This window comes from Salmo trutta, chromosome 15 (assembly GCF_901001165.1).
Source record: "Salmo trutta chromosome 15, fSalTru1.1, whole genome shotgun sequence".
Lineage (NCBI taxonomy): Eukaryota > Metazoa > Chordata > Actinopteri > Salmoniformes > Salmonidae > Salmo > Salmo trutta.
This window is the reverse complement of record NC_042971.1, coordinates 51025459-51046449: the sequence shown is the minus strand read 5'-3', so window position 1 is coordinate 51046449 and position 20991 is coordinate 51025459. Positions and strand designations below refer to the sequence as shown.

The 20991-nt window shown below is 42.6% G+C and overlaps 1 protein-coding gene across 1 annotated transcript; it reads right to left on the bottom strand.

The window, feature by feature from the left end:
- Window positions 1-844: 844 nt before the first annotated feature.
- LOC115149272 (dentin sialophosphoprotein) lies at window positions 845-5761 on the bottom strand. The gene is made up of 7 exons (XM_029691976.1): window positions 5627-5761; window positions 3077-3190; window positions 2905-2967; window positions 2725-2778; window positions 2469-2588; window positions 1728-2039; window positions 845-1605 (listed from the first exon to the last, which is right to left on the bottom strand). Exons 2-7 carry the CDS (start codon window positions 3173-3175, stop codon window positions 1174-1176), a joined length of 1080 nt encoding a protein of 359 aa, XP_029547836.1. The 5' UTR covers window positions 3176-3190; window positions 5627-5761; the 3' UTR covers window positions 845-1173.
- Window positions 5762-20991: the final 15230 nt, after the last annotated feature.

Here is a 20991-nt window from a genome sequence, read left to right as displayed (position 1 = left end):
TGATCATAATCTGCTGGGTGTGATAGAAACATCTGTGAACGTTTGATTGATTTATTGATACTGTTGTGTTATGCTCCAGTATGTCTCTTTACATACAGTATGTAGTGACTTGCTCTTTGGAGTTTTAGGCTGGTTATCTGTAAAGTACATTGCGACAACTGCTGATTTAAAAAGGGCTTACTAACATACATTTGATTTATTGATATTTGTTGTGAACTTGTGTACTCAATAAAGAGATAGAAAAATACTTAAAATGAGAAAAGATGTCTCTTAATTGATTATATTTTTGATTACTGTTATCAAGTTTTAGTTCTTGGTATGATCAGTCATAATAGATGATTAGTGTATTAGTGTACTCCATGCTTGGAAAAGAGTATGAGTGTTCACTGATGGAGTGTGTCATTAACAGTGGGATTTTGACAGTGATTTTATCCATTCCTACAGCGCTGTCTTGTGGCTATTTGCTGCACTACACCACCAAGGGATCATGGCACAGCTTGAGTTATGTGTGAACTCCAGCTTCCTCCTGACCGAGACAACACCTCATCAGACAATTGAGTAAGGAATGTTACGTTGAGAAAAACAACCTATGAACAACTTCATTTGAAGATTCAAAATGTAATTTTTTCCAGTACTATTTTACATCCAGCATGTTTACTGTGACAGGGCCTTTGTTCATATTTTAGCTCATAATGACGTTGAATGATGGTTTGTGATGGATTGTGGTTTCTCTGGTGAACACCACTGTGAATCCCCCTGGAGTCTCTACATACTATGCACAGAGCTCAATGGCTCAGCAGACACAACAACGTATACACATGTGAAATAACAGACCCACTATGAGTTCTAGGAAAAAAAGAATGCATGTATTTAGGAATGATACAACGTTATACATTATTACAGTAAAAATGGGACAAACAATATGTAGTGTAAATAATTGTGCAATTGAACAAAATTGACTGTTCTATATGTCATGATGAGATAGCTAGTATGAATCTTATCATGTATTATTGTTGTACTGTATCAGACCCTAAGGGCCCTGTATTGTGCTTATGTGTCTTCCGTTATTCTCTCCGTTCTGACCTCTCCTCCTAAGGCAGGGTCATAGAGCACCTTCCAGGTGCTGGTAGCATTCTTCACTGTCGACAGCAGCAGGATGAGAGAGACAGGCCTTTACTTGGCAGTGATGACAACGGGAGCATCGGTTGTGATGGTAGCCACTGTGGCCGCCTCCTCAGCCGAGTCGCTGTCACTGTCATGGCTCTCGTTGCTCTCTGCTGAGTCGCTGTCTGCTGCCCCGGGCCTGGATGTAGCCTCCTCACTACTGTTGCTGCTGTCAGTCTCATTACTGGCGCTGGTGCTGGTGCTCTCGCTAGTACCATCGCTGCTAGCGCTACTGGTGCGCTCACTGGTGGCATCACTCTCCAGGCTCTTGGCCTTCTGGCTCTCGGGGCTCTCAGAGGGGGTCCTGTCCTGGCTGGCTACGCCGACATGTGCCTGGCGCAGGCTGGGCTCCTCGGCTTTCCCGCTGGAGGCGTCCAGAACCTGGCTCTCCACGTCGGGGGTGCTGGTGTCCTCCTCCGTCAAATCATGCACCTGCAGGGCCTGGAGGGGGGAGAGAGAGGCGGTGGAAGGATGTTTAGATCAACTTCCAAAACTAAATGGAAGGAAATAATGCCTATGAGTTTGAAATGGAGAATTCTAAAACAGAGGAGAAACAAATTTACCTTGAACACTGTCATCGTCTTCTCAATCTCGTTTCCGAGCCCGGTGTCGTAGACGGACACCTTTTTGCCAGCATACATGCCCTCATCCATCTTTCCATAGGATTTGTAAGGGGAGGGTCCCTTCTCGATGTTGTTAGTATCTACGTAGATGATAGACTTCTTGTGGTCGCTGGGGTAACCCATGCTGTCTCCACGTCCGTCGTCGTAAATGGGGGCCTCAGTGGTAGCCATTGTGGGCTCTACGGTGGGCTCAGCTGTCAGAGGGGCAGCGGTGGTGTCTGCCTCCTCTGACTCACTGGACTCGTCTGTGTCCTGAAAACACACCACATCACAACAACACATTTAGTTTTACATAACCTCTTATAAGATATAAAGTTCAAATAAGAGCTTGGTGAAACGCTCCTGTCTGTCAACATTAGCTAGATGTCTTCATTGAACTACAAGCTAAAGTCTCAGTGTGGCTATAGTCTCAGTGTGGCTATAGTCTCAGTGTGGCTGTAGTCTCAGTGTGGCTGTAGTCTCAGTGTGGCTATAGTCTCAGTGTGGCTGTAGTCTCAGTGTGGCTATAGTCTCAGTGTGGCTATAGTCTGAGTGTGGCTATAGTCTGAGTGTGGCTATAGTCTCAGTGTGGCCCTGTAGACTTACTGGGGCCATAACTACATATGCATCTATAAATAAAAAGTGACTCAATATATCCTACATATAAGCTGTCAGTAGTTTTATACATAGTGCATTACTCACATCGCTGTCTGCACTGTCTGCGCTGTCCTTGCTTTCATTGCTGTCTGCACTGTCTGCACTGTCTGCGCTGTCTGTTGATGCTGTGCTGTCCGATGTTGGGTCTGAAGTAGGATCAGCTCCCTGGAGAATAGAAAAACAGGATCAATCAATGTATCAAGTAACATCCATCAAAAGCACAGATATGGTTGTTTCTATCAGGTGTAAGATTGATTCAGCATCTTATGTTTCATTATGCTACAACATAATTATGTTTTACCTCTGTTTCATCTTCGTCGGAGCTCTCGTCTGATGTTGTAGTGGTATCTACATTCTTAATAAAAATAGTCCAATAAAAACGGACATATTAATGCAGTTTTCCCTACAGGGCAAATGTATACATTTCAATGCCAACACACCTACAGATTATAAAGGAATGTTTGCTGAAAGAGGCTCTTACTTGTACAGGGGCCACCTCAGTAAGTTCTGCTGGGGCTATCCCAAGCACTGGAGCTGGTTTCACCTGACAACATGAACAGGAATTTAAGTTGATACCAATGTACACATCTGTCTCTCTGTCTGACTGTCTTTTCAATATATACTGTATGTTCTCATATAAAAGGAACACTCACCAGTTCTTCTGAGCTCTCTGGACTGTTGCTGAGCGAGCGTATCGCCGGGCGACCGAGGACCATTGCAAAGAGCAGGACGAAAACAATTGCAGCCTTCATTGTCACAAGGTGTATCTAAAAAAATAATCATCATGAAAAAAGAAAGAATCATGAAAGCCACCAAAATGATGAGAACTGAAAATACAAACTCTGTTGTGTAGGCTACTGTGTAGGCTACATTTAACACCTTCTTAAATGTGAAAATGTGATACATTATTTTTTCAATTTGTAAAGTCTTTTTGTCTGTAATGTCTTTTTCGTTGTGTGTCGGACCCCAGGAAGACTAGCCGTCGCCATTGGCGTCGGGTAGTGGGTATCCTAATAAAAGCATAAATTACAGCAGAAATGCCTGGATGGGAGGCAATTAGACTGATTTTACATGAAAAGTGCCTGTGAAGTCCTACCTTGTAATGTTTAAACCCTAAAAGCCTTGATTACTATACAGGGAGAATACCAACCATGGGCCCTTATGAGTCTCCGCCATAGCTAAGTGGAAGGACTCTGGTGGAAGTGCACTCCTTTTAAAGTCCCTAACCGTTGGCAGACAAAATGGGCTTCCATCCCAAATAATGACATCCAGCCTAGCGTACAATGAAACAGCCTATAGGGAGGAGGTCAGAGACCTGGCAGTGTGGTGCCAGGACAACAACCTCTCCCTCAATGTGATCAAGACAAAGGAGATGATTGTGGACTACAAGAAAAGGAGGACCGAGAACACCCCCATTCTCATCGACGGGGCTGTAGTGGAACAGGTTGAGAGCTTCAAGTTCCTTGGTGTCCACATCACCAACAAACTATGATGGTCCAAACACACTAAGACAGTCGTGAAGAGGGCACGACAAAACCTTTTCCCCCTCAGAAGACAAAAGATTTGGCATGGGTCCTCAGATCCTCAAAAGGTTCTACAGCTGCACCATCAAGAGCATCCTGACTGGTTGCATCACTGCCTAGTATGGCAACTGCTCGGCCTCCTACCGCAAGGCACAACAGAGGGTAGTGCGAACGGCCCAGTACATCACTGGGGCCAAGCTTCCTGCCATCCAGGACCTCTATATTTGGCGGTCAGAGGAAGGCCCTGAAAATGGTCAAATATTCCAGCCACCCTAGTCATAGACTATTCTCTCTGCTACCGCACGGCAAGCTGTACCGGAGTGCCAAGTCGAGGTCCAAAAGGCTTCTTAACTGCTTCTACCCCCAAAACATAAGACTCCTGAACAGCTAATCAAAGGGCTACCCAGACCCTCTTATACACTGTTGCTACTCTCTGTTTATAATCTATGCATAGTCACTTTAACTCTACCTACATGTACATATTACCTAAATTACCTCGACTAACCGGTGCCCCTGCACATTGACTCTGTACCATTACCCCCTGTATATAGCCTTGCTTGTTATTTTACTGCAGCTGTTTAATTATTTGTTACTTTTATTTTCTATTTTTTACTTAACACTTATTAATTTTTTTCTTAAAGCATTGTTGGGCTTGTAAGTAAGCATTTCACTGTAAGGTCTACACCTGTTTTATTCGCCTCAAGTGACAAATAACATTTAACTTGATTCAATTTTTTTGAATGCCTAACCCCACGCATGAACGTCTCCCTTGTTTTCCAGCTGAACTACTCTCAGCTAGAACAACATTACATCAAGTATAACTCTGAGCAGGCAGTCTTTTAGCTATACCTATAATGATCTCTGCATAGTGTATAATTCCCCAAGTTAAAAGTGGAAGTTTGGAAGACCACAGTTGGTCCAGGGAGGCAGGGAACATGATGAACGTCCCTCAGCTTTATTTTGAAAGCCAACTCTACTTTTTTCATTAGATCCTTGGGTTCTAGAACAGAAATCTGTTGTGTCGACAGACGGAGGCGAGAGAAACAACGTGGGATGTTGAGAGGATGTTGTGTGTAGATGAGATCTGGCTTCAGAAGTAACTAATCCAGCCTGTCAGTTTTGCTGTTATTATTATTTCTCCTCACAGCAGCCCTTTAAATGCTGTGGCTTAGTCTTGGAACAGACTGTACGAGTCAGTTAGCTGAGAACAAATTAGCTGTGGATTTGTGAGCTGAGGCCACAGCTTCCTCTTCCTGCTGTCACGCTCACATTCATCACTCCAACACTATAAAACCTAGTTTATGATTTATTTCACTCTATCAGGTTCAAGCAAAGGCATATACATATCTGGTGTATAGAGAGAATGTGTAATAACACAAACTAATTGTTACACCAGCCTACTGAGCTCTATTTTCTTTTTCATTATTATTACTAACCAGAATACTGCATGTATTCTGTTGTACATAAAAAAAAGTCCAACACATTGACACATTGACTGTGCAGAATGATAGATTATAAGTGCAGAAGAGTGTCTCCCAGATTTCTTAAAATTGTGAAAATAATTGATATTTGAGTTGCACAAAATATAAAACAATTCGCCACAATTTTCTTTGAGCTTTTACAGGAGAGGGTTATAGAAACTAAGCACCAACATCTATCCAAGTGAAAGCCATTATTTACCTTGACTTGTTCTTCAGAGAATCCACAGGATTGCTCTCGCGTAGTTAATCAGGAGGATGAGTGGAGAGCTGCTCAGTATTCTCTTGGATGCCAAAGGAGGAACAGCACAGTTCAGTTTGGATGTGAATGGATGCTGCTGAAGGGAGGCTGCTGGTTGGCTTATAAACCCGGCTGCCTCCAGCTCCAGCCAATAGCAGCAGGGCTAGATGTGTCTTGTGATGTTTACCACTTCTGGCCCACCTCTCCTCTCCCACTCTTCCTGTGGTTGGTGTGGCCACTCAATGCAAACATTCACCAATTGACAAGACAGAGGAAGAAAAAAATCCCTCATATCTTGTATTGTTAGAAAGGACACAAGCCCTGTGAAATTGAGATCCATGACAGTACTTACAGTCATATGATAGAAATCACAAAATGAAGACATTTTGGCTTTATTACTGATGAAGAATTGTGTAGCAGATAAACCATGACTGAAGTACCAAAACATTACTGTTGGTTTGTAAGGTAATCCTCCTTACATAATCACTAAGCCAAAGTTAAAGAAGAGCCAAGGTCAAAGAGGAGATGAATGTGTTTATTCGTTATTTTATTAGGATCCCCATTAGCTGTTGTTATTGCAGTGCCCTCGTGAAAAGTACTACTGAATTACTACACAAAACCTGTTTGTGCAGTAGTGACAATCTAGAGGCATGTAGGAATTGTGCAGTGAATGTGTAGTTTATGCACTACTCAAGATACACAAGTAGGGTTTTGTAGTGTTCGGTAAGAAAACAGTAGTGTTTTCAGTAATAATCAGGTAGAGATTTTTACTACAGTACTTGATGTTGGTAGCAAATAAGTAGTCAAAACACTCCAGCTTTACTACACAGGCTTTTCAATAGTAATCAGGTAGAGATTTTACTACTTGATTGACTGGTAAGGATAGAGGGAACAATGAATTGAGCTAAATACAGACATGTCCTTGATGAGAACCTGCTTCAGAATGCAAACAACCTTAGACTTGGGGTGAAGATTTACGTTATAACAGGACACTGACCCCAAGCATACAGCTAAAGCAATGCTGGAATGGCTTCAGAACAAGAATGTGAGTGGGACAGCCTTGAGTGGCCCAGCCAAAGCCCAGACTTGAATCCCACTGAAAATCTGTGGAAGATTTCGGTTCACCGCCACTCACCATCTAACTTAACAGAGCTTAAGAAAATCTGCACAGAGTATGGAAGAAAATCCCCAAATCCAGATGTGCAAAGCTGATACAGACATACCCAAGATGACTCCAAGCTGTAATCGCCTAAGGTGCTTCTACAAAGTATTGACTCAGGGGTGTGAATACTTATGTAAATGAGATATTTCTATTTAATTTTCAATAAATTTGCTAAAATGTAGAAAAACACGTTTTCACATTATTTGGGTATTGTGTGTAGATTGGTGAGAGAGAAAATATATAATTTAATCAATTTTGTATTCAGGCTGTAACACACAAAAAATGTAATAAGTCAAGGGGTAAGAATACTTTCTGAAGGCACTGTATATTGTATTTTTCTTCGGAGGAGAACTGCCAGACACCTATGTATTCTCTGAATTCTAGAACATACTTCTCCTAAAAGTTGGAGAGCAGTGAAATAAACAACCCATTAAAGTAGTAGGTATGAAATTAAGGTAGCATCCCTGATTGGTTTCTTTGTCAAACTATCTATCCTAACCCTGCATTTAACTTGTCTGGATTTCTATATTAATGTTTGACAGGTGTCTGACATATTCACTGGAGTATACATTGCTACATGTTGAGTCTGCTATTGTACTTAACATGTAATCCACTACAGCTTGATTTCTTACTGTATATCATAATAAAATAGCCTCCAGTGGCTTCGCATGTTCAGTGGAATGGTTCAGGGTATATTCGTCTCTCACTAAGTGGAGGAAAAATGTTTTAAACAGGAAGACAAGGCACAACACCAGACATGTACAGTGAAACTCCCAGACAGACGTCTGGAATTCTTGAGAGTGGATGCATCAAGTCGAGACATGCTGCATTTGTTACGTTTTTCACCTCGTTTGTGTTCATGTCACAACAGTTCAATCTTCTTCAGGTTGTGTCTGGAATTCTTATTGAGATGTTTTTACGTGTGTCTGATATCAAATCAACCAGTGGTTCACCAGAAACTGAACATCAAGACACCTCTAACACCCCTATAGCACCACAAGATTACAGACTTTCTTCCCTTTCTGCCTGAACCAATCATTACGTCAACACCTACAGTACCTTGAGGCTCTAATGCAGGGATGTGCAACTTTGATGTGGTGAGAGCCACAAAAAAACGGAACTCATCATAAGGGGCCGCAGTGGCTCATGTTTTGCGAGCAAAACATTTTAGCGACCCCACTCATGACAGCGAAGAGAAAACATTTCAGTTTTAAAGTTCATTTCCTGCAATTCTCCACATTTTTTCATGAGGTGTAGAGAAAATGTTGCCATTTTAAAGTAAGTTTGCTGCAATTCTACACATTCCATGGAGTGGAGAGAAGATTTAACAATTTTATAACTCAATTCCTGCAATTCTACATATTTTGCCATAGGGTGGAGGCAAATTTTTGCAGTTTTTAATGTGATAACTGATGACCACCGTCAGTAATTCGACCATGATTGACTGTTGATGCACAACCATATTTTGAAATTGCACCTTGTGTATTCTCTTAGTGAGTCCCCCCACAAAAAAAAAAATGTATTCTTTGGGTCAAATTGGTCCGCGGGCTTACAAATGGGGGCGGACCACCAGTTGCCCATCCCTGCTCTAGTGCGTACTTTAACATTGGTATCAACAAATAATGATATTCAAATGAAGTGATTCCAACCGCCACCACAAATAATGATATTCAAATGAAGTGATTCCAACCGCCACCACAAATAATGATATTCAAATGAAGTGATTCCAACCGCCACCACAAAAAATGACATTCAAATGAAGTGATTCCAACCGTCACCACAAATAATGATATTCAAATGTTAGAACTGCAACATAATATGACACACAAGGCAAATTATTATCTGATTAACTACACAGTATAGACAACGCTGCGTGTGTGTGCGTGTGTGTATGTGTGTGTGAGAGAGAGAGAGAGAGAGATAGTGTTTGAGAGAGAGATAGTGTGTGAGAGAGAGAGAGAGATGGTTAGAGAAAGAGAGAGATTGTGTGTGTGTGAGAGAGAGAGAAAGAGAGAGAGAGCGAGAGAGAGAGAGAGAGAGAGAGAGAGAGAGAGAGAGAGAGAGAGAGAGAGAGAGAGGATATCACATCACTGGACCACCCAGCCCTTATTCTTTATATCCTTTGTGGAAAGTCTGCAGTAGAACTAGGAGATCCACTTTTACGGTCTCCTCAGAGCATGTTAAGGACCTTACTGTAATCCTAGTCTGGTCAATGCAGCGCTGGCGGTTTGGCTGCCTTAAAGCAAAGATGAAATCAGGGAAAACACATGGCTCCAATTGAGCCATGATCCACAGCATTAGTTTATGAAGCTTATGTAATTCGTTGAAGTGGAACCCATGTACAACAACAGGCAGAGACATTGTTAAATGCACCTTAGGCCCGGTGGTCATTTAGTTTGGAAATACACTGCTCAAAAAAATAAAGGGAACACTTAAACAACACAATGTAACTCCAAGTCAATCACACTTCTGTGAAATCAAACTGTCCACTTAGGAAGCAACACTGATTGACAATAAATTTCACATGCTGTTGTGGAAATGGAATAGACAAGAGGTGGAAATTACAGGCAATTAGCAAGACACCCCCAATAAAGGAGTGGTTCTGCAGGTGGAGACCACAGACCACTTCTCAGTTCCTATGCTTCCTGGCTGATGTTTTGGACATTTTTGAATGCTAGCGGTGATTTCACTCTAGTGGTAGCATGAGACGGAGTCTACAACCCACACAAGTGGCTCAGGTAGTGCAGCTCATCCAGGATGGCACATCGATGCGAGCTGTGGCAAGAAGGTTTGCTGTCTGTCAGCGTAGTGTCCAGAGCATGGAGGCGCTACCAGGAGACAGGCCAGTACATCAAGAGACGTGGAGGAGGCCGTAGGAGGGCAACAACCCAGCAGCAGGACCGCTACCTCCGCCTTTGTGCAAGGAGGAGCAGGAGAAGCACTGCCAGAGCCCTGCAAAATGACCTCCAGCAGGCCACAAATGTGCATGTGTCTGCTCAAACGGTCAGAAACAGACTTCATGAGGGTGGTATGAGGGCCCGACGTCCACAGGTGGGGGTTGTGCTTACAGCCCAACACCGTGCAGGACATTTGGCATTTGCCAGAGAACACCAAGATTGGCAAATTCGCCACTGGCGCCCTGTGCTCTTCACAGATGAAAGCAGGTTCACACTGAGCACATGTGACAGACGTGACAGAGTCTGGAGACGCCATGGAGAACGTTCTGCTGCCTGCAACATCCTCCAGCATGACCGGTTTGATGGTGGGTCCGTCATGGTGTGGGGTGGCATTTCTTTGGGGGGCCGCACAGCCCTCCATGTGCTCGCCAGAGGTAGCCTGACTGCCATTAGGTACCGAGATGAGATCCTCAGACCTCAGCTGGTGCGGTTGGCACTGGGTTCCTCCTAATGCAAGACAATGCTAGACCTCATGTGGCTGGAGTGTGTCAGCAGTTCCTGCAAGAGGAAGGCATTGATGCTATGGACTGGCCCGCCCATTCCCCAGACCTGAATCCAATTTAGCACATCTGGGACAACATGTCTCGCTCCATCCACCAACGCCGCGTTGCACCACAGACTGTCCAGGAGTTGGCGGATGCTTTAGTCCAGGTCTGGGAGGAGATCCCTCAGGAGACCAGCCGCCACCTCATCAGGAGCATGCCCAGGCGTTGTAGGGAGGTCATACAGGCATGTGGAGGCCACACACACTACTGAGCCTCATTTTGACTTGTTTTAAGGACATTACATCAAAGTTGGATCAGCCTGTAGTGTGGTTTTCCACTTTAATTTTGAGTGTGACTCCAAATCCAGACCTCCATGGGTTGATAAATTGGATTTCCATTGATTAATTTTGTGTGATTTTGTTGTCAGCACATTCAACTATGTAAAGAAAAAAGTATTTAATAAGATTATTTCTTTCATTCAGATCTAGGATGTGTTGTTTAAGTGTTCCCTTTATTTTTTTGAGCAGTATATTATTTAAACTCATTGTAACATAGATGCATTATGCAGATTGTGTAGTGTTTTAATGGAATATTGAATCAAGCCATCAACTTTTGTTATCGTAAAAAACTACACAAGAGTGTTTATAGTTGGTGGCAAAGATCAGATGTGGTCTTGTTGGGGCTGATTCACACTGAGGGATGATCCCGCTGTAGACCTAAAGCCTGTAAATGTGGTATTGCACTAACTGTTATACAGTGGAAGAACCCAGTACAGGCCAAGTAGTCATTAATGGTTTGTTTGTGTGTGTGTGTGTGTGTGTGTGTGTGTGTGTGTGTGTGTGTGTGTGTGTGTGTGTGTGTGTGTGTGTGTGTGTGTGTGTGTGTGTGTGTGTGTGTGTGTGTGTGTGTGTGTAAGGGGTGCATTCTGGCGGCAGAGAAGTCAGGCGCAGGAGAGCAAAAACTGTGTTTCCAACGGCGCAGTTCAATAATAAAAACCACCGGAAAACAGAACAATCAATAAATGGGTTCAAAACCCGTCGCACACCAGACATAACGTGCACAAGCACTTACAATAAACAATTCCGGACAAGGACATGGACATGGGGGGAAACAGAGGGTTAAATACACAACATGTAATGATGGAATTGAAACCAGGTGTGTGGGAAGACAAGACAAAACAAATGGAAAATGAAAAGTGGATCGATAATGGCTAGAAGACCGGCGACGCCGAGCGCCGCCCAAACAAGGAGAGGGACCAACTTCGGTGGAAGTCGTGACAGCGTGTGTGTGCTTGTGTGTGTTACTATATGTTAGTCTGTGTCATACCGCAGGTGATACATATTAACCACATAATGTCTTCATAATGTCTCCATAAGCCCCCATTTGTTTATACAAGTGTTTGGGTAGTGGGTAGAGTTTTTAGAAATTCATATATCTATAGTGTGACATACTGAAAGACAGGTGATTATATACATAACATTTATGTTACTAATTGTGTCAAACTGGTCTGTGGGACTGCACCAAGGGAAAGGTTATTATTATCTTTACCCTCCAAACAAAAATGGGTAGTTAGGACGTCCCCAGAAGGTCCCAAAATGGTCGCCTAAAGTGGTCAGGACGTTGTGTCATGGTCTCTTGGAGATTTTGTCTAGTTCCCGGTTTGTCCCGGGACTTCCCAAGGAGGTTTTTTGGATGTTCTTAGGACTTTGTGTCATGATCCCCTGGAATAAAATTTTTTTGGTGACAAACCGGGAACTGGACAAAACCTTCAGGGGACCATGACACAATGTCCTGACCACTTTAGGCGACCGCTTTGTTACGTTATTCGGGCATCCTAACAACACATTTTTGTTTGCAGAGACGTTCCCTTACATCCATCATGCGACGTGCTAATGACAAGTAAAATGAAAGTCCTGAGAACGTCCTAAAAAGGCCCTGATATGGTCCTCAATGGCGTCCTGGTAACTTACAGGGAACTAGACCAAATGGTCCCGCAGAGAATGTTCCCTTGGGACCGTCATGCAACATCCTAATGATTAGTAAAATGAAAGTCCTGAGAACATCCAAAAAAGGTCCTGATATGGTCCTCAGTGGCGTCCTGGTAACTTACAGAGAACTAGACAAAGGTCCTCCAAAATCAAATCAAATCAAATCAAATGTATTTATATAGCCCTTCTTACATCAGCTGATATCTCAAATTGCTGTACAGAAACCCAGCCTAAAACCCCAAACAGCAAGCAATGCAGGTGTAGAAGCACGGTGGCTAGGAAAAACTCCCTAGAAAGGCCAAAACCTAGGAAGAAACCTAGAGAGAAACCAGGCTATGAGGGGTGGCCAGTCCTCTTCTGGCTGTGCCGGGTAGAGATTATAACAGCACATGGCCAAGATGTTCAAATGTTCATAAATGACCAGCATGGTCAAATAATAATAATCATAGTAGTTGTTGAGGGTGCAACAAGTCAGCAACTCAAGAGTAAGTGTCAGTTGGCTTTTTCATAGCCGATCTTTGAGAGTATCTCTACTGCTCCTGCTGTCTCTAGAGAGTTGAAAACAGCAGGTCTGGGACAGGTAGCACGTCCAGTGAACAGGTCAGGGTTCCAGCAGGTCTGGGACAGCAGGTCTAGGACAGGTAGCACGTCCGGTGAACAGGTCAGGGTTCCAGCAGGTCTGGACAGCAGGTCTGGGACAGGTAGCACGTCCGGCCCCAAGAATGTTCTCTTTGGGCCATCATGCAACGTCCCCTTGACCATCATGAAATGTCTCCTTGTGGTCATTGAATGTTCCACGGACAATGTTCTATCAGAACCAAATAAGAACCTTTTCATAAACTTTTGTAATGGACATCAGAATACCTTATTATAACGTTATGCTGCGACCAAACCGGGACCTGTACTGAACGTCCTTTTATGGTCCTGAAGTTAACGTCAGGTTTTAATGTTCCTAGAACGTTCTTAGAACATCAGTGGGATAACGTCTGGCTGAAACCCTTAAAGAGACCTAATGGGAACATCACCTCGTGCCCTTGAGTCTGTACTCAGTTCTTTGTGCAAGTGGGAGAGAGTGAATGAAGTCAATGGCAGTTTGTCTGAGATAGAGGTCTTTGCCCTAACCTAGACTAAGTATATTCCAAACAACAGGCAATTTCATGTAAATTTATGTTTGGAGAGAAATGAGATTAAGGACAAGTGTGAGCAGCATACCAGCTCTGCACTTTCTCAAGGTCAAGCCCTGTCGCATACATCGGATTCTATGGCCTATTGAACAACATTTGTTGTTGACTGTAGAATAACAGTTGCACTGTTCTGATTATTTGTGCAAAGTTGGTATACAGTTATTTGGGTAAATAACTAGAGAAATATATTGTGCAGTATATGAGACTTCAACTTTATATGTTTGTTGTTCCCTCTCAGAAGATGTCACAATGTAAAACACTCAAAGGTTTTACTGTTGCAATACAAACAGAAAGCACAATAAGAATAATAAAATGAATAATGTGGAAACGCTGTTAAACAGAGGAGCCATAGTTCTTGCCTTTAGAAAACTATCTGCGCTCAATTTGACTTTGTATGGGACAGAACCGGCACCCAAAAACAAATAATTTCTGACATTCGTTTTTATAAATGTTTATACTCGGAACAAGACGTAAAACGATTGAAAAGTTCTTCGAGTTTAGTCACATATTACTTTGAAAAACTTTTTAATTTATGATTTTGGATTGGAGAAAAACTATAAAAATAGTGGCACCATTTTTCAATTAGCCCACACACCATAGAACCGGAAAGTGTCTAGAATGTTGAATCTTGTTGTTCTTCAGTCTCTGCAAGGAAATCTGGAAATCTTGACAGAAAAATATATTTTAATGCAGAAACAACAGGTCTGTTTTTGTGAACGTCATGAATGTACTGTACTAGTCTGAGGTAGCCGAACATCTTAGGTCATTGTTTTCTATGATCCCACATACAGTTTCTGGTTGAGACAGGCCTCACACACAGCTCAGATTGTGTCTTCATGTCTGCAATATTCTTGGTTTCCACCCCCAGTTTCCACAGTGACTGGACTGCCATTCTTCCTGTCTCTGGTTTTGCCCTACAGTGTGCTTCACTTCCTGGAACCCAGGACGTGGTTCCATGGTGTCACTAATCTGGAGTCAGACAAGCCACCATCAGCCCACCTCTTCAGCTGACTAGATGTATTTGTGGGCTTTTAATTTTTATTGGAGAATGAGTAACATCCTGAAAAAAAATACTAATTTGACCTTCAACTGTCAATGTCAATTTTGCCTGTATTGTCTCCTTGTAGTCTATTGATGGTCTACCGCAGTGTTTCCCAACTCCAGTCCTCCAGCACCCACAACTGTACACATTTTTATTGCAGTCCCAGACAAGCACACCTGATTCAACTTGTCAACTAATGATCAAGCCCCCAATGAGTTGAATCAGGTGAGTTTGTCTGGGGCATCAACAAAAATGTGTGGTATTGAGGGAAACACTGGTTTACCGTACACCCAATCTTTTTCTCCGTCTTATACCTACAGATGTAGGATCTTGATTTGAGACAGTTTGCTACAGCAGGAAAATAATCGTGCAGCAACAGCTGTAACGGCTGTCTGTGGAAAGAGTAGACCAAGGTGCAGCGGAGTTAGTGTTCATCTTGAGTTTTAATAAACGTATGAACACTATACAACAAAACAAGAAAACCGACAGCCAAACAGTACTGTCATGTGCAAGACACTAAACAGAAACAATCCCCCCACAAAAACCAAAGGAAAAACAGGCTCCTTATGTGTGACTCCCAATCAGCAACAACGAACTACAGCTGTGCCTGATTGGGAGCCACACTCGGCCCAAAACAAAGAAATACAAAAACATAGAAAAATGAACATAGAACGCCCACCCAATGTAACACCCTGGCCTAACCAAAATAAAGAACAAAAACCCCTCTCTATGGCCAGGGCGTTACAACAGCAAATGAGAATTATTATGTGGATTATAATTAATGGACATTTTTGGGGTTGATAAAATGTTTCGTAAGGGGAAAATCAAGTCTGATATTTGTAGGTGTAAATTACAAACTTCAGAAGGCTTTTTAAACCTCAAATACACTACACGTTTTACATTTCCTGCATTGCAGGAAAGTTCTCCTGCAACAGGGTTATCAAATTAAGATCCTACATCTGTAATGCAGATTCAGCATGACTTTTAAACATAATTTAGGGTCTGCATCAACTCTTAAAATAATATTGTTTCCCCCTTGCCGGCAGAGAGAGAGAAAGCTCACCCACTCCTTAACAGTACTAACCACCATGCAGTATGAAAATAGAGTGCAATAGGCCAAACATTCACTGTCTGGGATTGAGTTCAGGGTTGTTGGGACATTCTTGCTGTAATTGAAGTTGATGAATACGTTTGTAAAATTTGATATGGGTTGATGAATAAATATGTTCTCATGTGCACAGTACACAATGATTATACTCAAGAGAGAAAACACTTGTAATATGTTGAGTTTGGCGTGTCTTTCAGGTTCGGTTTATTGTTTACGTTAGTATGGGTATATAATATATGTTATTCTAGCTCATTCAGGGTGAGGCCCAGTTGCAGAGCCAGTCATTTGTAACTCTACTCTTCTCCCAAACCACATGGCCACTGTAGGATTACATGCATATGGTCATGCGGAAGTAGTAACATACATGTAATGCTAAGATTCTCTACTATATATTCACTGCTCAAAAAAATAAAGGGAACACTAAAATAACACATCCTAGATCTGAATGAATGAAATAATCTTATTAAATACTTTTTTCTTTACATAGTTGAATGTGCTGACAACAAAATCACACAAAAATAATCAATGGAAATCCAATTTATCAACCCATGGAGGTCTGGATTTGGAGTCACACTCAAAATTAAAGTGGAAAACCACACTACAGGCTGATACAACTTTGATGTAATGTCCTTAAAACAAGTCAAAATGAGGCTCAGTAGTGTGTGTGGCCTCCACGTGCCTGTATGACCTCCCTACAACGCCTGGGCATGCTCCTGATGAGGTGGCAGATGGTCTCCTGAGGGATCTCCTCCCAGACCTGGACTAAAGCATCCGCCAACTCCTGGACAGTCTGTGGTGCAACGTGGCGTTGGTGGATGGAGCGAGACATGATGTCCCAGATGTGCTCAGTTGGATTCAGGTCTGGGGAACGGGCGGGCCAGTCCATAGCATCAATGCCTTCCTCTTGCATATAAGCAGACAATGAAAGCTCTTACGATATTCAATGATTACATTTCTCTAAAACAGGCTCTAGGCTAAATGTGCACACCAAGTCAGAACAGTAGGCAAAGTTCTGAGGTGAAAAGGGAGTAAACTATTAGGGTGAGGCACATGGGCTACGAACAGCTTAATACTGCTTAGTACTACTTTCTTAACTACAGTATACATATCTCCCTGGCATATTACATAATTTATGGAGCAGCATACATTACATTTTTGGACTCACCTTGTTGTGCTGTTCTCACTTGAACAGGAAGGTGGCACGGCAGTCCTTCCTGTGGGCTCTAGAATGAAGCCCGAAATCCCAACTTGGAATTCAGAGTTGGATGACCCAGAAAATAATTTTGAACGATTTTCCCAGTTGGAGCTAGTTTTCACCGAGTTCCCAGTTGTCTTAAACTCACTGAAGTCTGAGATTTCCCAGTTCCGAGTTTCCAGTTATTTTGAACGCAGCAAAAGTCATGCTGGATTGACAGCATGGCCAATGTATTCAAACTTTTCTTGCCTATGGCATTACCCCCTTTTTTGTGATATCCAAATTGGTAGTTACGATCTTGTTTCATCACTGCAACTCCCCTACGGACTCAGCGAAGGTCGAGAGCCAAGCCGCACTGTCACGTTCTGACCAGTAAAGGGGTTATTTGTTATTGTAGTTTGGTCAGGACGTGGCAGGGGGTGTTTGTTTTATGTGGTTCAGGGTTTGTTGGGTTATGTTATTATGTAAGAGGGGTGTTTGTTTAGAGTGTTTCGGGGTTTGTTGGGCTATGTTCTATGTTAGTATATTTCTATGTTTATCTAGTATGTCTAGTTCTATGTTTAGTTAATGGGGTTGACCTTCAATTGGAAGCAGCTGCTCCTCGTTGCTTCTAATTGAAGATCTTATTTAAGAGGGGTGTTTTTTCTATGGGGTTTGTGGGTAGTTGTCTCCTGTTTAGTGTCTGAGCACCTGATAGGACTGTTAGTTTCGTTCGTTCGTTCGTTCGTTCATTCGTTCGTTCGTTTTGGATACGTGATTTGTTTGTTTTTCCTTCTTCACATTAAAAAGAAGATGAGTATACACGTTCCCGCTGCGTTTTGGTCTGATCCTTACGACACCTGTTACACGCACTGCTTCTTGACACACTGCTCGCTTAACCTGGAAGCCAGCCGCACCAATGTGTCGGAGGAAACACTTTCAAACTGACATGCAAAGTCGACCGACCGGCCCACCACAAGGAGTCGCTAGAGCACGATGAGACAAGGAAATCCCAGCCAGCCAAACCCTCCTCTAACCCGGGCGATGCTGGGCCAATTGTGCGCCGTCCCATGGGTCTCCCGGTCACGGCCGGCTGTGGATCGAACCCGGGGCTGCAGTGCATTTGAGCCAATCAATTGTGTTGTGACAAAGTAGGGGTGGTATACAGAAGATAGCCTTATTTTTTAAAATACCAAGTCCATATTATGGCAAGCACAGCTCAAATAAGCAAAGAGAAATGACAGTCCATCATTACTTTAAGACATGAAGGTCAGTCAATCTGGAACATTTCAAGATCTTTGAAAGTTTCTTCAAGTGCAGTTGCAAAAACCATCAACCGCTATGATGAAACGGGTTCTCATGAGGACCGCCAAAGGAAAGGAAGACCCAGAGTTGCATCTTCTGCAGAGGATAAGTTCATTAGAGTTACCAGCCCAAATAAATGCTTCACAGAGTTCAAGTAACAGACAGATCTCAACATCAACTGTTCAGAGGAGACTGCATGAATCAGACCTTCATGGTCGAATTGCTGCAAAGAAACCACTACTAAAGGACACCAATATTAAGAAGAGACTTGCTTGGGCCAAGAAACACAAGCAATGGACATTAGACCGGTGGAAATCTGTCCTTTGGTCTGATTTATTTAGAATTCAACGCACACTTAACCAACATGGCTACCATAGCATTCTGCAGCGATGTGACATCCCATCTGGTTTGCGCTTAGTGAGACTATCATTTGTTTTTCAACAGGACAATGACCCAAAACACACCTCCAGGCTGTGTAAGGGCTATTTGACCAAGAAGGAGAGTGATGGAATGCTGCATCACCCAAACTCCACAATCACCCGATGAGTTAGACCGCAGAGTGAAGGAAAAGCAGCCAACAAGTGCTCAGCATATGTGGGAACTCCTTCAAGACTGTTGGAAAAGCATTCCAGGTGAAGCTGGTTGAGAGAATGCCAAGAGTGTGCAAAGCTGTCATCAAGGAAAAGGGTGGCTACTTTGAAGAATCTCAAATATAAAATATATTTTGATTTGTTTAACACTTTTTTTGGTTACTACATGATTCCATTCTACAATGTAGAAAATAGTTTACAAAATTAAGAAAAACCCTTGAATAAGTAGGTGTGTCCAAACTTTTGACTAGTACTGTATATATCACACACTGTGTGTCACGTTCTGACCAGTATGAGGGTTATTTTGTTAGTGTAGGCTGGTCAGGACGTGGCAGAGGGTATTTGGTTTATGTGGTTCGGGGTGTGTGTATTATGTAGAGGGTAGTTGATTTATGTATTCCGGGGTTTTTTGGTCACTGCTCTATGTTAGTCTATTTCTATGTTCTTTCTAGTTAGTCTGTTTCTATGTTTAGTTAATTGGGGTGTGGACTCTCAATTGAAGGCAGGTGTTGTCTAGTTGCCTTTGATTGAGAGTCCTATATATTAGGGTGTGTTTGTGTTTGTAAATTGTGGGAGGTTGTTTCTCGAATTGCTGTCTGTGCCTTCAAGTCTGTATTCGTCATCCATCGGTTTGTTTTGTTTAGTATTTTTCTCATGAAAGTTAATTATGAACACTCAACCCGCTGCACCTTGGTCCTCCATTCCAGACGACAACCGTTACACTGTGCCTTCGGAAAGTATTCAGACCCCTTGACTTTTTCCACATTTGGTTACGTTACAGCCATATTCTAAAATGGATTAAATAAAAAAAATCCTCAGCAAACGACACACAATACCCCATAATGACAAAGCGAAAATCGTTTTTTAGACATTTTTGCACATTTATTAAAAATAAAAAATGAAAATACCTTATTTACATAAGAAATCAGACCCTTTGCTACTCAAAATGTAACTCAGGTGCCTCCTGTTTCCAATGATCATCCTTAAGATGTTTCTACAACTTGATTGGAGTCCACCTGTGGTAAATTCATTTGATTGGACATGATTTGGAAAGGCACACACCTGTCTATATAAGGTCCCACAGTTGACAAACAATAACACATTTACTTAAGTATTCAGACCCTTTACTTAGTACTTTGTTGAAGATACTTTGGCAGCAATTACAGCCTCAAGTCTTCTTGGGTATGACACTACAAGCCCAGCACACCTGTATTTGGGGAGTTTCTCCCGTTCCTCTCTGTCAGATTGGATGGGGAGCATTGCTGCACAGCTATTTTCAGGTCTCTCCAGAGATGTTAGATCGGGTTCAAGTCCGGCTCTGGCTGGGCCAATAAAGGACATTCAGAGACTTGTCCCGAAGCCACTCCTGCATTGTCTTGGCTGTGTGCTTAGGGTTGTTGTCCTTCTGGAAGGTTCTCCCATCTCCACGGAGGAATTCTAGAGCTCTTTAAGAGTGACCATTGGGTTCTTGGTCATCTCCCTAAGTCCTTCTCGCCCGATTGCTCAGTTTGGCCAGCTCTAGGAAGAGTCTTGGTGGTTCCAAACTTCTTCCATTTAAGAATGATGGAGGTCACAGTGTTCTTGGGGACCTTTAATGCTTCAGAAATGTTTTGGTGCCCTTCCCCAGATCTGTGCCTCGAAACAATGCTGTCTCTGAGCTCTACGGACAATTCCTTTGACCTCATGGCTTGGTTTTTGCTCTGACATGCACTGTCAACTGTGGGACATTATATAGACAAGTGTGTGCCTTTCCAAATCATGTCCAGTCAACTGAATTTACCACAGGTGGACTCCAATCAAGATGTAGAAACAGCTTAAAAAGATGATCAATGGAAACAGGATGCACCTGAGCACAATTTCAAGTCTCAGAGCAAAAGGGTCTGAATACTTATTATTTTATATATATTTTTTTAATATAAATTAGCAACAATTTCTAAAACCCTGTTTTTGCTTTGTCGTTTTGGGGTATTGCGTGTAGATTGATAAATGTAATGAATTTTAGAATTAGGCCGTAACTTAACAAAATGTGGAAAAAGTTAATGGTCTGAATACTTTCCGAATGCACTGTACACTGTACACTAAACAGGAGGGCCTCAAAACACGCTGAATGACGCATTGCCACTGGGTGTGATAATGTGTTGGGGTATTCCAATCATATTTAACTATCAGATAAGACCCAAATGCAGACGTTGAATTAACAATGGTTTAATAATCCAACAGGGGCAGGCAACAGACAGGTCAAGGCAGGCAGGGGTCAGTAAACCAGATGTGGTGCAACTGTACCAAACGGTAGGCTCAGGGTAGGCAGAGGTACATTATCCAGAGGTACAG